Source organism: Wyeomyia smithii, chromosome 2 (genome assembly GCF_029784165.1).
Source record: "Wyeomyia smithii strain HCP4-BCI-WySm-NY-G18 chromosome 2, ASM2978416v1, whole genome shotgun sequence".
NCBI classification, from domain to species: domain Eukaryota; kingdom Metazoa; phylum Arthropoda; class Insecta; order Diptera; family Culicidae; genus Wyeomyia; species Wyeomyia smithii.
The window spans coordinates 199,901,011-199,918,621 of NC_073695.1; the positions used below are offsets into that span (position 1 = coordinate 199,901,011).

General features: G+C 39.0%; 3 protein-coding genes across 5 annotated transcripts; 2 read left to right on the forward strand and 1 right to left on the reverse strand.

The window, feature by feature from the left end:
* Window positions 1-3,152: 3,152 nt before the first annotated feature.
* LOC129724089 (ATP synthase membrane subunit K, mitochondrial) lies at window positions 3,153-3,667 on the forward strand. Its single transcript, XM_055678710.1, has 3 exons — window positions 3,153-3,289; window positions 3,357-3,441; window positions 3,500-3,667. The coding sequence occupies exons 2-3, from the start codon at window positions 3,358-3,360 to the stop codon at window positions 3,569-3,571; spliced, it is 156 nt and encodes a 51-aa protein (XP_055534685.1). The 5' UTR covers window positions 3,153-3,289; window position 3,357; the 3' UTR covers window positions 3,572-3,667.
* Window positions 3,668-4,251: 584 nt separating this feature from the next.
* LOC129722754 (high mobility group protein 20A) lies at window positions 4,252-5,446 on the reverse strand. Its single transcript, XM_055676464.1, has one exon. It carries the CDS (start codon window positions 5,259-5,261, stop codon window positions 4,347-4,349), a length of 915 nt encoding a protein of 304 aa, XP_055532439.1. The 5' UTR covers window positions 5,262-5,446; the 3' UTR covers window positions 4,252-4,346.
* A 6,503-nt stretch (window positions 5,447-11,949) lies between these two features.
* On the forward strand, window positions 11,950-15,933 carry LOC129724550 (stAR-related lipid transfer protein 7, mitochondrial). Of its 3 annotated transcripts, none has more exons than XR_008727931.1 (7): window positions 11,950-12,458; window positions 12,608-12,947; window positions 13,003-13,169; window positions 13,223-13,570; window positions 13,626-13,752; window positions 14,922-15,423; window positions 15,491-15,933. XR_008727931.1 is itself a non-coding variant. In XM_055679538.1 (7 exons), the coding sequence occupies exons 1-6, from the start codon at window positions 12,240-12,242 to the stop codon at window positions 14,050-14,052; spliced, it is 1,254 nt and encodes a 417-aa protein (XP_055535513.1). In that variant the 5' UTR covers window positions 11,950-12,239; the 3' UTR covers window positions 14,053-14,090; window positions 14,922-15,060. The 3 variants fall into 3 exon arrangements, 2 of the variants coding, with proteins under 2 accessions (XP_055535513.1, XP_055535512.1); XM_055679538.1 differs by lacking the exon at window positions 15,491-15,933 and adding an exon at window positions 14,000-14,090 and having other exon boundaries at window positions 14,922-15,060; XM_055679537.1 differs by having other exon boundaries at window positions 14,922-15,933.
* Window positions 15,934-17,611: the final 1,678 nt, after the last annotated feature.

Sequence of the window (17,611 nt, forward strand, 5' to 3'; positions counted from 1 at the left end):
AATCAGTTTACTAGCAGCAGGCAGCAGCAGCGGACATCAACACCGATGGCAGTAGGCGAAGTGGATCAGCAGCGGGCAACAGCGGCGGTGGCAGTGGTTAGCTGCAGTTCCTACCTCTTTCGGTTCGGCTTCCCTTCGATCTGAGTTGGACCCCACCAGCGGTAATCAAGGGTGGAAAAAATCACTCACTCGAAGAATCACTTCCGATTTTTTATCGCATGGAATCGTTTCGTTATCAACAATGATACGGCTGCTTAGTTACAGAAATGAAAAAGAATCGTTGATGATATTTTCAGGAGAATCGATACTGAAAATTTTCGTTTCCTGAAGACGAAAATTCTCTCACCGATTTTTTTTCAGTTCAATAGTTTTAAGCTGCAGTTTTTGCAATACATTCAACATTGAATCAACGACATAAAATGATGAGGTTTGTCTCACAATGAATAAAATTGGACTCATAAAGTATAAAGTATAGAAAATATCAAACTAGTATCTCGATAATTCTCTAATGTATTTCTTGGTTTAAACCTCCAAACTATAAGGCAATTCAAATCTCAATCTTGCATGTACTTCTTGTAGGGTAGCGAACGGCCTCGTCAGTGGTTTTCTTCGGCAGGTTTTCTACAGCGATCTTATGCAGGAACCTGCCGAAGAAAACCACTGCCGAGGCCGTTCACCACTCTATACTACATGAAAGCTTATATGTAATATACTTGATTACATGCTTTCTAGAAACCTGTTTAATGCGCCCCGGCCACAATACCAGTATTAAAATTCTTATTTCTAGGAGACAACACCCCGTAGAACATACAGCTTTCATTTTTGCTCAATTATTTCAAAAGAAAAAAATTAGCTTCTCGGTTTGCGCGTGCTGTACCTATCTACACTTGTGAAAAAAAATCGAAAGCGCGAAACTAAACAAACAAATCAAAGTAATCGCGAGTGAAAACTTTTCACCACATATCCTTTTGAAATTATCGAAAGCGGTAGAGAATCAGTTTGGACTACTGATTAATTATCACTTAAACGATTTTTCCCATCCTTGGCGGTAATCCAATTCAGATATCGTTGGGTGAATACAACCCAAAACTGAAAGAGACTCGCACCGCCAGGTGGTTTGAGAAGTCACCATCATCCAGCGTATATAGGTTGTGTGCACATAACGTGTGTGAATATCTGTAGCGTGTGTCTCTAATATATAAGGTGTGTGGCTTGCTATATAGCGTGTGTGGCTAGCGTGCGGGGCTAGCGTGCGGGGCTAGCGTGCGTGGCTTGCTATATATTGTTGTGTATGTTTATGGCGTGTATGCATGCCTGTAGCGCGTGTGTGCATGTTTATAGCGCGTGTGGCTTGCTATATAGCGTGCGTGGTTTGCTATATAGCGTGTGCATGTCTAGCGTGTCAGTGCATGTCTATGGCTTGTGTGGTTTGCTATATAGCGTGCGTGGCTAGCTATATAGCGTGTGCATGTCTATAGCGTGTCTGTGCAGCGGGTGGCTAGCGTGTGTGGCTTGCATTATAGCGCGCGTGTGGATGTTTTTTTTTTTCCTGTAGGAGCCTATGACCACTGCTACCATAAGTTAAATATATTGTGGTAGTGTGGATGTTAATATCGTGTGTGGCTTGCTAAATAGCGTGCGTGGTTTGCTATATAGCGTGTTCATGTTTATAACATGTGTGGCTTGCTATATAGCGTGTGTGGCTAGCAGTATAAATTGAAATTTTCAGATATAATTGCTAATAAATCACCTCATGTAGAATTTAATTATTACTGTAAATCATTCAAAACTAAATAAAAAATTTGCCATGTTGAAAAAATTTTATTCAGTTGTCAATAAATGGCATTGACAAACACAATTAACCTCAAAGTTTATCTGAAAAATTTCTGAGCTAGTGAGCCTGAATCACATAATTTTTCGCGCAAGTCTTACTAATTGCAGCAATCAGTTGTAAAATTATCTACGCTATCGTAAAATGCAGAAAATTGTTATTTGAACTGTTATATCATAGATGGGGAATGCACTATTAGCCCTTGTCTAAAAAGCCTCTTCGTAACCACTGCCTGAATTAAGATATCTTAGAGCAAATACAAAAGACAGCCTCAAAACAATTCAATTTCATTCTTGTTTTAGATACGGCAGCAAGTGAAACCGCGGTGCCGGCTACTGAGGTAAACGCCATCTGGAGCAAAGAGACTATTAAATTGATCAACCCCAATTGAGTGTATTTCCAAACCTATTCCAAAAAAATACATTGACATAAGACAGGCTGTCGTATTCTACGTTACCTCTGCGGTCGTGTCTTATGAACAACCTCTTCAACTATTTAAGTGGATATCCGGTTCGTGATGCATTTACAGACTACAAATAAATCGCAATCTCAACCATTAGAAGTAATCAATTTTGAATGCTTTAAATTAATTGAACAAAAAAATGGGCGAGATGCAGTTTGCCAGGTCAACTAGTAAAAATGTATAATAAGGCTGATACAAATTTCGAATTTTTTTTATGTCCAAGGTTATCAAAGTTAGCAAAGGGGGTGGCATAAAAATAAATAACACCGAGACGAAAAAAAAAGAAATATCTTTGATCAAAGTTTGTGTGCAAGTTATGACGTTTGTAACTTGCACTCAAATAAATGTTGAAAAATAACACTTTATTATTATTATTATTTATTTCGCTTGCCTTATGACGACTAATTAATGCTGTCGGAAAACCAATAAAATAAACAAAACGGTTTGAGCTTTTTTTTTCTTCCCCTTCCAATATTCAAGATTTTTGAAGGGGGGGTGACATAAAATGAAAATAAAATTTGTAACGGCCTAACAAGATGAAAAAAAATATCGGGAGATAAGCATTTGAATATAAATTAGAGCGTGATGAAGAAACAGACTTCTATTGCTTCTATTGCTTACTATTCGGGTTATTCGCGTTGAAAGAGATTTTGAAGGCTGTTCGCACCTACGTGAACACTCATATGTAATTGTCAAAATGTGTGTGATGACAAAAGCAAAAATATTTCCTTCCTTCTTTTTCGCATGCAAAAACCAAACAAATATCAGCAACACCGTCAACGCGAATACCTTAGTTTTTCTTATCTCCAATGAGAATTTCGAAAATCGAAAGCTAGTCGCACGATGGCGCTTGCAATACTTTCACATTTTGACAGCTCCTTTATGAGCTATGCTGTGGTTACATAACCTAACCTAGCCTGTCATTCTACCTGCTTCAATAGGATCAGAGATTTATTTTAGTTTCTGCTAAGAAAGTAAATCATCTAGCTAAACAAGTAAGTTTTAACATATTAAATGATTAATAATAATTTGTTACTAACAATATAAACATTTGCTCTACAGAATGGCTGGTGATAGTGTTGATGAGGCCAAGCTGAAGGGACTTTCCAAGATCTTCAACAGTGAAACCATGAGAGGAAGGGCTAATGTATGTAAAAAATAAAAATGAATTCAGTGGTACGTACTATAATCTTCTGCTATTTCAGGTTGCAAAAGCCACCTACGCCGGCATCGGATTGCTTATCCTGTACTTTTCGCTAAAGCCATCGAAGAAATGAACTAGTTAAGTGAAAAGTTATAAGTTTAATCTTACCATTATGGAGTTAAGATCCGACTGTGAAAAATATATTATGCAACAGTGCTAACTAACAAAATGGTTAATGCATTTTTATTCTACTACATAAAGAGGCTTGGGAATTGCTGACATTTTCAGGTAGTCTATTACTCGGGAGAACCAATTTACGCAGGAGACCGAGATTTCTACTTGTGCTTATAGTTAAATATAAGTAAGAACGATTTTCCTCGTCACTGAATATTTCATGTTTTGATTCAATATATAGGTACCATAAAAACTAATGTTTCGTTGCCATGATCTTTAAGAACACTTTGGCCGGTATATTTTCTGCCCAATAACCGATGATTATGAACCTGATATTAAATACTCTAAGACTGTTTTATAAAGCTTAAAGAGGTTTAATTTAAGAAATCTAAAAACAAAACTATTTTGAAAAAAAAGGATTCTTAAACCAGTGCAAAACTGCACAATGTATTAAACAAGTACCGTTACGTCAGGGCAGATTGTGAACCATCAATGAAATGATCAATGAGATTTGCGATACTAATCCGTTACTGAATTGACCAATTACATGAGTGTTCATTTAAACAATACTCGTTTTCAGAAGCAACAGCGTTTTTAAACAAAAAATTGGACGTTTCGAAGAAATTAGGTCGGTTGTGGTTTTAAAATTCTTACAGTTTACTAAAATTAGGCATTCGACAAAAAAATTTATAGTTATCAGATTAAAAATAAGCCAAACATACATGGGACCCGTTTTAGGTGGCTAAGCTCTGCAGATCCAACTTTCGAATTATGTCCTTAGCTTTATTCAACGTATGTCCATGAGTGCTAGATTTCGCCATTTGGTGCAGATCGGACATGTACTTGTCGATGTTCTCTATTGTGGCACCCTTTTTCTCCTCTCCAATTGGCAGCCCAGCCAGAGCGGTCGCCAGTACGGAACGAAGCTTTTGCAAATGATTCTGAAGCATTGCATTGCGATTTTTCAGGCCTTTGGTCTCATTTTCTAATTTTTGGATACCGTTGTCCATGTTTTCAACATGCTTCTCCAAAACCGAGTTCTGCTGTTCATAGTCGATATTTGATTTACGCAAGATTCTCAGCTCTGAATCAATCAACTTATTGTGTTCCAAGAAGTCATCGGTAAAAATCGGTATCTCATAGTCTCCGACACGAATTTCGCGCTTTTCCTCCTTCCCATTGAGATAGGCCACATCTAAATCTTCACCTCCGTTGGTTTTGACTTTTTTGCTTGTTGTTGGCTCACTGTTATTGGACTGTAATTTGTACTCGGACACTTCTCGATGATACCGCACCCGGTCAGCTTCAGCAGCTTCTAGGAAAGGTTTCTTTACATCATCGGAAAGAGCGCCCCATTCTTCCGCCATCAGCTTAGTTATTTCAACGGGCGTTAACGTTGGATGTTTTAGCCGAATAGAATCACGGCGTTCGTTCATGTAGCGCACATATCCCGTCAACGGATAAGCGGGAGCGTTTGCATCCTTGGCACGCTTCTTTCGCTTACGTTTAACCGCAGGCTTCTGTTGTTGCTGTTGCTGCTGCTGCGTATCCGTTTTAGGCTTCTCCTTACTGGGCTCTTTGTCATTACCGTTTTTTGCACTTTTCCCGCTTGCCACTGGGCTTTTTTCGCCTTCGGTTGACTTATCCATTTGAATGTAAATAAAATATTGGTGAAATTGCAACAATATATTTTCGTTTGTCCTTGTTATCACTATTTTAAAATCTAATTTTAGAATCGGTCATGGAAACTTCTATTTTTTGTTATTTATCCGAAAGATCAGAAGCGCACCGGCGGTGCCGAATAAACTGTGTAGACTTTGTCTGAAAAATATCTGTCAAATCCCAGCAGAGCGCGACAGTGGAGAGAAAAGTCCAGCGGTGCTCATCTTCCAGCAGATGCTTTTGGTTTTTAGGGATGTGCGATACTTTATCGATGCCGCGGGTATCGATACTTTTCCTTCGATATATCGAGTAATTGGTATCGATGCTTCAGCAAGCAATATTATCGGATATCGATATATTTTCATTTGATACTCGAAAAATATCGGAAGAAAATTCGCGTCGGCGGTGTTGCTGATATTTGCATGTTAAAGCATGGGAAAGAAGAAAGGAAATATTCTTTTGTTATTACGCACATTATGACAATTGCATGTGAGGTTTCCGCAAAAATCGCAGGTGCAAAACCCTTGAACGCTCTCAACACCGTCAACGCGAATTCGTGAAATTTGTGCGACGACCAGCAAACAAAACAGCGCGAATTTTTTATCTTTCTCAAAGCGTGGCTTTGAAGCATGCACACGTAAATTCGCTATCGATGAACTGAAAAGTTTACAACGCAAATTATTTTTTTTTGTGAAAATGTTTTTTTTTTCAATTTTTTCTACTTATTACATGCCCGACGAGGATAGTTTTAGCACGATTCAGCGACTTCTTTACTTAGAAATCAGTGCCAACGGTGCTAGGAAAAAAAATTACTTTCGGGAAACCGGTTTTTCGCGATATGTTCCGAAACTAAACAATTTTATGAATATTCGAACAGAATTTTAACAGTCATTGGTTCAAAGTTCATAAAATTACTTTCACTGGTCATCTTTATGGTTTTGGGTGTTATGGTGATATGCCCCCGAAATATTCCTTCCAGAACAGATCCTACCGGGGCTTTTAGTGGCCATAGAAACAATGAAATACAAATAATACATCCAATATTTGCAAAACCACGATAATCTCTCTTTCGTTTTGTTGTTGATAGTTGCCTCAACGATGAGTGCTTTTTTTCTCTAATATACAGTTTTCTCTAGCAGCGTACACAGTAGTGTGGATTTTCCCTGACTACCCGTGATACTTATCACTAGAATCGACAATCGGAAAATCGTCGAGAAAATGAATATTATTAAAATATGAATGATTGTCCCTAGGGTTTTCTTTCTGCAAATTTTTCATTTATATATCGTTAAATCTTTGGAGTGAGTCACAGCTACGATCCTTTCATCGTGGATAATCTCTGGAGACTGTTGCGCCGGAAGGTTGGTGTTGGTATTCGAAACAACAAGCAGCATATTTTTTAACTGCTGCGTTCGTGTTTTTATGTGAATCATGACCTTCACCAATCTAGTTGATTTCCATCAACTCCCTAAAATTCAAGGAATTTACGTTTGATTGATTCCATTTTAAATGAATTTACTGTTTTATCTAACACCGTTGAAAATATATGATCCATTTGAAAATTTGGAAAATTGATTATGCTTATAAACAAACCGATGCAACTCTCTCACAAGCAAAACTGCCTGATTCTCGGTTTCGTTCGTTTTCTCGTTCTGCACTTCACCCGTTTCGATATTGCGATAATATTGAAATATCGATACTTTCATTGCGATATATTTGTTACTTGATATCGGATCGTTTCAATATATCGCGATACCAAATATCGATACCTTCGCTTCCGATTCCCATCCCTGGTTTTATATAAGGCGACATTTATTAATTACCTACGTAACACAAAAATAAAAACCCCGCGGGATTTATGGCAGCCCGCGCCCCTACGGACCAAATCTTTGCACTACGTAGTAGTACTCCAGAAATGCTGTGAGTACAACGTAGCCACGCACCTATTCATCGACTTCAGTGCAGCGTATGATACAATCGAACAAGAACAGCTATGGCAAATTATGCACGAACACGAGCTCCCGGACAAAAATACGTGATTGATCAGAGCGACAATGAATAGAATTATGTGTACAGTGCGAGTTTTGGGGACGCTCTCGAGTCCTTTCCAAGTTTGAAATGAATGCTGTAGGGTTATGGGCTTTTATGTCCGCTTCATTAGGGAAGGTGTTATTAGAAAAGCAGGGATGGCGGGGATAGACACGAGTGGTACAATCTCCAGGAAGTCCGGCCAGTTACTTGGATTCTATGACATTATAAAGCGCAACTTTTAGTCGTTGACAGAAACGCAGACTTAAGGTATTAGAAGCCAATCAGGTCGGAGTCATAAACACATAGAAAACCAAACACATGAGAATTATAGGCTCGAGGGAAAACTTTGTTAGCCTCCCGCCACGAATTCTAATTGACGATGGCGAAATCGAGGTGGTAGATGAGTTTGTGCACTTGAGCTTACACTAGCAGAGGGCAAAACACTCATTTAACCGGGAGTCCTCAATGGCCACGAAACATTAACCTTGCAATGTACCCTTGGGGTTTTCGAACGGAGAGGACTGCGTACTATCTACCGTCAGGTGCAGATAGAATACTGGACATGGGGACGACGAATGAACCACGAGTTGCATCAGTTGCTGAGGGAATCTACTGTACAGGGTGCGCTATAATTATTGCAAAAAATATGCAAATTCGGTTTGCGGGTCGATATTTGTTGGGCTCAGAAAACGAAAAACGATCAGAAATAGACCTTCATGCGAGGGGCGAGACAGCTTTTATCTAAGTTACTCTTATGCTTGGGAGTAACTCTAATTTACTCAATATTACTCCGAAATATCCAGATGATTCACATCTTCGATTACCTTGAGAACAAGAAAAATATATAAGCGGTGAGACCGAATAACATTCATATTTATATTCGCGGTGAGAAAAAGGTTCAAGAATAGATATTCAGAGACACGAGAGATACTCAGATTTGCTCTTTATTTTTCACGATTTCTCAGAAAAACTTTTATCTGAGTTACTCTTTAGAGATGGTCGGGTTTCGGGTTTTCAAACCCGACCCGTACCCGTCGTGTTCGGGTTTGAAAATTTTTGAAGGTATCGGGTACGGGTCGGGTTCGGGTTTGGGTGAAAAAAAAATTTCGGGTTAGGGTCGAGTTCGGGTTTGGGTGAAAAAAAAATTTCGGATTAGGGTCGGGTTCGGGTTTGAAAATGTCGGGTTTAGGTCTGAAAACCCGGAACTCGACTATAACAAATAAGAATTTTTTAAGATAATGATGTTTAATTTCAAAAATATCACTAATATTTCAATACCATTCGAGGCTCAAAGCTTTAGGGCAACCTCAAATTGGTACAAAAAATCGACCCCCCAAAAAAAATCTCGGGTTCGGGTTTCACAGTTTCAGGTTCGGTTCGGGTTCGGGTTTTACAAAAATAAAATTTTCGGGTTCGGGTCGGGTTCGGGTTTGATCGAAAAAAAAATTCTCAGGTTCGGGTCGGGTACGGGTTTGAAAAAAGCCAAACCCGACCATCTCTATTACTCTTATGCTTGGGAGTAACACTAATTTACTCAATATTACTCCGAAATTCTAAGCTGATTCACATCTTTGATTACCTTGAGAGCAAGAAATATATATGAACGGTGGGACCGAGCAACATTCATGTCTATATTTGCGGTGGGAAAAATGTTTAAGGATGGTTATTCAGAGATACGAGAGTTACTCAGATTTGCTCTTTATTTTTCAGATTTTTTCAGAAAAACTCGGAGAACCTCAAATTTACTCACTGTCTTACCCCTCGCCTTCATACGAGACGGTGCCCCGGCTCACACAAAAAAGACCGTTCAAGACTGGTGCAAGTCCAACTTTCCCTCTGTCATCACCAAGGGTGAGTGGCCTCCAAAATCGCCAGATGGACTTCTCGATTTTGGGAATGTTAGAGGCAAAGGCCTGCCCACGAAAACATACAATTTTGGACGACTTGAAGAAGTCTTGGCTCAATTTGCTGGAAGAAAATTCCTCAAAATGACATTCGGTCCGTCATCCAGTCTCAAAGGTGGACACATTGAATGAGTTATTGTGTTTCTAAATGTTTTTACTCTATAAATTATTTTTATTTCAAAAATTTTCTTTCAACTTGCCAAAAAGATGGTTTCTTGTTGCAATAAATTTGGCGCACTCTGTAGTCCATACGGCTAAACTCGGAAGGCTACGGAGGGTTGGACAAGTCGAAAGCCGAGTCAAAATGGTTCTACATAACGACTCAATAGGAACACGGCGTCGTGGTGCGCAACGTGCACGGTGGATCGACCAAGTGGAAGGAGATCCCAGCAACCTACGCAGTTACAATGGTGGCAACGAGCAGCCATGGATCGAGTACAACGGCGTCGGCTCTTAAATACAGCATAGGCCACACAGGCCTTCGCCTAAGTTTGCAGTACAGTGGGCCCAAGGGTGAATTAAATACTTGCAGGACATGATCAGTCCCATCTGGGAAACCATCGAGTTGAGAAAACAGCGCTTGAAGATATTTTTTTGTTTTGTTTTGGTTATTTCACCTGTTTGGGGTGGGTTATAGATAGACCTTAATCATAACTTCCTAATTAAAGAATTGCCTTTTTCGTGAAAATTACAATGAAAAATAAGGAAGAGACTCATATGCGATTATTTAGGCCATCGAGTAGCAAAATAATATTTTTCTCCCGTATTTTGAATATGGGTAGACGTTTATGACCTCAGACAGCTTCTATGCTCATATGCTGCATGGAGAATGGCGGAGACTTCCACCCATTACTTACCCCGACTTTAAGGTCGTTGTTGAAAAAGCAAAATATAAGGTTGATGTCTTGAATATGCTACTGAATAAATTTCTTTCTTACGTCTTCAATGTTTTGCAATACGTGCTGAATAAACGCCAGACTGCACGGAAGTTATCAAGTTAACGTTAACGGTGCGGTTTATTCTTTTATTCTGCTCCATAGTATGGTGTCCATCCCACTTGCTAAAATTGAATCCGTATCTTCTAATCAAATCACTAAATGTTTGTACTTGTGATGTGGTACAGAAACCACAGTATCGAGAACTTGGAAGGTCTCGGCTACGTTCATGAATTGATATTCTAAATTGCGCTTGGTTACGGTTTTCTATTGAACACGTTTATTTCACGACTTGAAATCAATGTGTTTCAAAGAAACTCGTGATTAAAATAGCCATCAATGCGTTGGCTTCAAATGTATGCAAGTTCTGACCTACTTGCATGCTTTTATGCACAGCTGAAGATTGTTCTTTTCGCAAGAATGCGATGTGCATTCTTCCGAGTTCCAAAATGTGTCAGCTAGTGTGATGTTGATGTAGGTGACGAGGAAGGGAGCGCAGGGGGACGTCACACATTGTCATTGACTGTAACTCAGTGTAGGAATATCAACGGCTCGAATGAACCCATCAATTATTCATTGGTGAAAACACCGCTATCAAAGTTCAAATTAAAGATACACCTATCCAGCTTTTTACGCACCATAATGGCGGTCGCTATAATGCGTGTTCGTAATATGCGAACCTCTCTGCTGACGTCAGATTTGCGATTTCTGTGAAATTGGCAACACAAATGTTGCCAGATATATTTTTCTTTTGATAAAACATATGAAGACTTCAAACTGACGTAAGCAGAGTTGTCAAAAGGGTGGGTAATTTATTACGAACTTTGCATTATGACGCGTAAAAAGCTGCATAACATGGCATCCCGCTTAATCAATAACCATAAACGGATGATAGTCCATATGGTTTAACGATACCCCATACAGTCGGGACTATATTCCGAACTAGCTGTTAGGCACGTTTTATGGTTATTGATTATGCGGGATGGGGTATAAATAATTTTGAAAATAATTCCTTCTTCCTTAAAAAAAATCACGATTATCCAGCTTTTTACGCGCTATATTGGCGGACGCTATAAGAGAAAATTCGCAATACGTTACCTACCGCTTTGACAACTCTACTTACGTCAGTTTGATTTTTCATGTATTACGCAAGGAAAACAATAAATCTGGCAATATTAGTGTTGCCAAAATTCCGGAAATCATGAAACTGTCGTAAGCAGAGAGGTTCGCGAATTGCGAACACGCATTATAGCACCGCGTTATTACCCGAAAAAAAAAATTACGATGTATTTTGCGGTAAGAACAGTAAACGGAAAATGTTTTGTATTGTAACCATAAAAAACATGGTATTTTTACTGTAAGCTTGTAAACGATTTTTGTCATTACCATGTTTCAACAACGTTTTTCGTTGTTGCACCTACCACCGACAATATTTTTACCATGAAAAACATTGTCAGTGACTTCTAAATGTATGGGAAAAATGCCTGAAAAAATGCTGTTAAGATACATAACAACACCCCTTTTTCATGGTAAAAATGACAAATCAATGTTTTTTATTGTTCTGGACAATGATATTTAATGTAAAATTGATGTATTTACAATGAAAAACGCACTTATATTATGGTATAACTATGTACAAGTACAGCAACTTTTAAGGTTTTTTTTTCTGATATGGTGCGTAAAAAGCTGGTTAGGTTATCAACCACTTTTAATCAACCACTGGGAAATACCGCAGATGTCTCAAACCAAAATACCCAAGTGCTGTTTTTAGCAACACGCATACAAAAAACACAAAACAGAACTGTCCAACGATGCAATCCTGTTTTGTGCAATGTGAAGAGCGAATAGAATCGCTAGTAGCGGTTGCATCACAACCTTTTTCAGCACTGTTCTTTCTATTTTGCTCGCGGACAAAAACGAACAATTCGCCAGTAAAGTGGGCTCTGCTGTTTGTGCTGATAGTGGAATTTTAATTGTGTTAAATTGCATTGAATCAACGGCGTGGAGTATGCGTTTCGTTCTGCTGGTTGTAGCTGCACTTTATCATTGATTTCACATTCGTGGGTATTTTCCATCCAAGGTAGGAATAAAAAGAATGAAGCTGTTCAGTAAATCGCTGATAGTGGGTAAAATCAATCGATATTTACGAAAAAATGTGAAAGATCAATCGCCCAACATTCTGCGACTGTGGGCCACCCAGTGTGAGTTCGTGTTCGCTCAGAAGTTGCGGAGAAGCCAACAGATCTTCGCTTTGTACGCCAAAATATGGGAAGAACGAGCCTTACGGGAATTGCTGCGCCGTTTCCGCGGACAGGTAGGTAGCCGTTGACGGCGGGGGTGAAATTTATGTAATCGGTTTTGTCTACCGTGTGCAGCAGTGTTGTGGTTGTGGCTGAGCTTGTTATCAATATTGGATATTTTTAGCACTTGCAGTGTGGCGGACTTATTTGTATTATTTTGTAGGTTCAGCGCCATGCAAAAGGTTTTTTGCTCTCATCAGCAACGTTGTTGGCCTTTGACTGGGATCGGGAACGGATCGAATATGAAGACATTGAGGACTACTTTGAAGATTTCAATTTCCTTGATCGGCTGCAGAAGGAAACGATCTATTGTCCACGTTGTCAGCGACGGAAAGAAATTGATTGCCGGGTTGAGGGAATCCGTTATTGTTGCTGTCCTAAAAATGTTACTGGTTTGATGTCGAAGGAGAAAAACGAATTTACTGTCTGGGAACCATACATCGAACAGAAGAGTATGATCACTTGGCGCCGGGAGGTGAAACCCGGTTTGTTTGCATATAAAGGTAAGTGTGCTTATCACAGTAAATGAATCTGACTATACTCATTGTTGCTTTACAGTTTATGTGGAGTATCCAGACATTACGGCAGAAGACTTTCTACACGTTCAAACTGATGTTGAGTATAGGAAAAAATGGGATAATACAGCAGTCAGCTTGGAAATTGTAGACGAAGACACAGCCAAGGGCTCGAACAGTCACATAATCTATTGGGAAATGTTGTGGCCTGTAAGTAAAAAAGGTATTGGTCATCAGAACTGTAGGACTTTAACTTTTTCCAGAAATTATTCGCCAATCGTGACTACGTGTACAATCGGAGATTTTTCGTGGAACGGTCCAAGAAAGTAATCGTGATTGTTAATAAGAGCGTTCAACATCCGAAGTGTCCTCTGAAACCAAACAACCAGCGTGTTGACGAGTATTGGAGCTTCATGGTCATCAAACCGACGATTAGTTTTACGAAGCCGGGTGTTTCGTTTATTCTGACTTATTTCGATAATCCTGGTTTGTCAATCCCAAGGTACATTACGACCTGGGTAGCGAAAAAGCAAATGCCAGATTTCTTGCATCAATTGCACAAAGCAACAATTAACTATGCGGCAGCCAAAAAGCAGAATGAAACAAGAATAGTGAGTTTCTAGAGTGGTTAAAATTCAAAGAAATTAAATATTTTTCTTTTATTAGGTTGAGTTCTGGGACAAACATCGTGATCCCGGTTTTGAATATCCTCCCGATTGGCTACCCGGTTTCAGCAGCGAGGATTATCTAGACGCACAGAACAAAAACGATACCAGCACTACGTTACAAGAAGGTAGGATGTACATTAAGAACCAATGCGATGCAGCATTCGCCAATCACGGCAGTGATAACATATGTTTATTCCTGTAAACTCATTTGTTTATTTTCTGTTTTCCTTTGATATCACGCTTACACATCCATGCTTACTCATGTGCTTCCGGATGGCCGCTACGTCCGCCGTCGCATTGTTTCGTGTGGATTGACTGACTCACTGTACTGACTAACCATTCTACCTGCACCGAATCGGTTGTCGGGCTTAGCGGTTGAAAAGAAATTAAAATTTTGGCGGTACATTATATTTAGAATCAAGTAGTGTATTCGGTCCTGCGTGGGACAAAAAGCGTGATAAAGGTGATTATTTTAAAGTTATGATTTTGACAACACTGTTTCAAACGCTATTGCGTAAACTATAACTGCTATTTGCTCCATGTTTTGCAATTCTTATTGAACTAATTTTTTCTGGTCTCTTTAGTTTTACTTGTAAACCGCATTATGCCAACCTCACTTGAGTTGTTAAATTTATTCCAACTCTTGAAAAATATTTTTTTTCGCATATAGTCTTTGAAGTATGAATTTAAATCTTGCTCCACATCAGACATTATCAAACGTTGTTTTCAGAAATGATATTATATTTTTAATTTTTACTCTCTTGGGCTATTTTTTTTTTGGTACCACAGTTTTACGATGCCACAGTCACACCGACGAAAAAAGTTTTTCAATAACTGTTAAATTGTTGTATTGTAAACTATCCATTCAGTAAATTTAAAAATAAACATAAAAATTCACAAAGATAACATTTTTACTGATATAGTTGAACCAAAAATAAATACAGTTGAATCGCTTTATAGCGACATCGCAAGGGACCGTCGTTATAGAGAATTGTCGCAATAAAACGAAGAACTTTTATGAATACGAAGCAGAGGGGATCATTGATAATGTCGCTATAGAGAGATTTGTCGCTATATAAACTGTCGTAATAGAGGGATTCCACTGTAATTCCATTATGTTGTCTGTCAAACAAAACTTCTATATTTTTTAAATTCAGCAAAAAAAACATCCGTTTGTTTGTAGAAGAAAAGTAACCATAAATTACATTGATTTCATGCTTATCTTCCTGCTACTAACACGCTAAGTTAAAGTATTGGTAAAATTAATCTACAACAAATTTATTTAATATTCAAGCTAATGTGAACACTAACCCGGTCGCAATCGGTATGGCACTTAGCAACAAAAACAGAACCGATACTGCGCAGCCTCACACCAAAGCGTACACTAGCAACCAGGTTCTAAACCAGCAAGTAGTGTCACTAGAGACTTCTCCAGTGCCAGGTGCCGCCGCAATCACAACAACAACAGCAGCACCGCCATCCTCGGTATCGCCATCAACAACGCAGGACGATTGTGGGGCGCAAAAAACTTCTTGGTGGAGTTATCTCTACTCATATCTGTATTTTATTTAAGCATTCAAAGCCAATCATAGAGTCAACGACTCTACTCACCATCAGTTCGTTCAGTTCCTGTGTTTTTATGCATAGATAGCGGCAATGCTTGGTACCTCATCAATCTAACTCTGGACAGTGCAAAACCACTGTACCCCTCTGTTCTAGGAGTGGACACCTTCGCTCTCAGAAAGATACCTATCCTTGAACGTAAACACCTGAGAAATGCTTAATCATCTTCTAAAGTGAGTTTTTCTGTGAAAATTTATGACGTGAAATAAAAAAGCAAATTAATTTAACTGGTGCGCTCAGGTTCCATAATCTGCGAATTCCATGGTACTGACCAACTTGAGAACTAGTCCGTCTAAACAGCGCCCCCGGAAGCATGGCTTTATAGAGATCAAAAGCTAGTAAAGTTTACTCATGTTCAGCAAAGTGCATACCAAACTATTGTGATTATAACAACACATACATATATACATCTCTTTGAATAAAAAAACGCTCGTGACGAAAAAAACTATGGAGTCACATTAAAAAACAATGCAATATTAGTTATTCCTTAAAAAACGTAAAATAGGTTTTTGCTTGTGAATAACAAGCAAAAAAACAGGATATTTAGAGTTTACAAATTCGATTTACTCTAGTGTTCCTCAACTTCAATCTTTTAATGTAAATGGTTGCTTGTGTTCGGATCGATAACATAAAACTACGATTGTTAACATCTGATAGTGCTAAAATTATAACGCATAAGAAACGATCGTTGTTAAGTCAGTAATTCTAAGCATTCCGAAGCTTTATTGTACGTCTTTTCATGCCCAAGAAAGGTTAGCAATATTCTCCTAGGAGGTGCATAGGTACTAAGTGTTTTAAGAAAATCTCTACTGAAAGTGCCAGGGAAAGTGTTGTCAGTTCGTTCACAGATTTGCTTTCAATTGTTTTTTCGAGGTATTCTGTTTTTTTTTTGTTGTACATTTTCAGGGATTTCTTAGACTCAATTGTTAATTATTTTTGCTTTATTAAACAGTTTTCTAGAGGACTTTCCAAGTCGTAATATACAGTAAAAATTTTACTTGTAATTAAATTTGAACTGGCTTCCAGCACATCTTTGGTCTGGATTTACCTCTGAAATAAAGATTCGCCGATTGTTCATTTACTGTAATAGGATCCCTTGAGAATAGGATTCAAGGGTCTCTCTGAGTTTCCTGTAGGGAATTTTGTTTTCGTTTGCTGATAGCTCTTTGGTGAGGGTCACGTCCATGGCCCCTTTTACAGAAGACGAGGCGAGCAACTCGCCTCGTCAACAGTTACTGACGAGGCGAGCGAAATGTTGTATTAGGGAACGCGAGTAAAACTTGGCTGGCGACAGACGAGCAACTCGTCCAAAATCCAGCCGACTCGCCATCTGTAATACCAAAATTTCTCGGACGAGTAACTCACCGCTCCCCTCGTGATTTTTCTTGCAAGTATTCTTCTGCATTGCTGATCTGTCCACTTCAGGCTCGCTTCAGGTTTCTCTCACACGCTTTCCTCGTGTTTTGTTTCGAGTCTTGTATTATATCAGTTCTTTGTTTTACCAGTTTATTAAGACACTGCACACTGCTATATTTCAGGTTGCCAGCCCAGCGGCTTCTAATTAGTGGGAATTTGGGTCCATTTTTTCCCTGTGTGCACTGATTGACCCCATCTTTCCTAAGTTAGATTTGTTTAAACTTGAAGTTCAACTCAAGTTTTTTAATTAGATTAGTCCTGGTATTTTGGGTTAGACTTGAACTTTATGATTACAAATTTAGGTTTACCCTGCTTTCTCCTCTATTAAGTAGAGTCATGCCCGATAATTACTACAGTCCATTTTTGTAGATCATGCGTATGAGACCCTAAAACCAGTCCAAGGACAATTCCTCATCAGAATATACTTTCAGCATGATCCTATGAATGGCATGATACAGCTGTTTCCTTCCGACTTTGAAAAACTCGCCGGAAATGCCGTCCTTCCCAGCTGACTTAGCTCTTTAACTACTTTCTTGATCTCGTTTATGGATGATGGATACACACCTTGTCCATCATTCTCAATAGCCATCCTGCTCCTTTCAAAGCTTCTGTCTTCCTCGCCGTTAAATAGCATGTTGTTTTCAACGCCTGACCACCTCTGATTTATTGGTAATTTGATTAGGTTCTCCGGGTTCTCCTCCCTGCCGGTGCACATGACGGGAGCTTACCCGTTTCAGTTACTGATTTCATTGATCGTGTTGCAGAAGCTCCTCGCATCGTGCCCGGAGGTGCAGTCCTCCACCTTGTGGACAAAAAATAAATGCTGTAAACCTACTGGATAAAACTGTCTACGTCTTCTTCGGAGATGGTTGTCCCCATTCAATCCATCTTTTCGATTGTTCTTTCATCTTGGGTGTGCAGTTGGATGTTCCTGATTTCCAATAG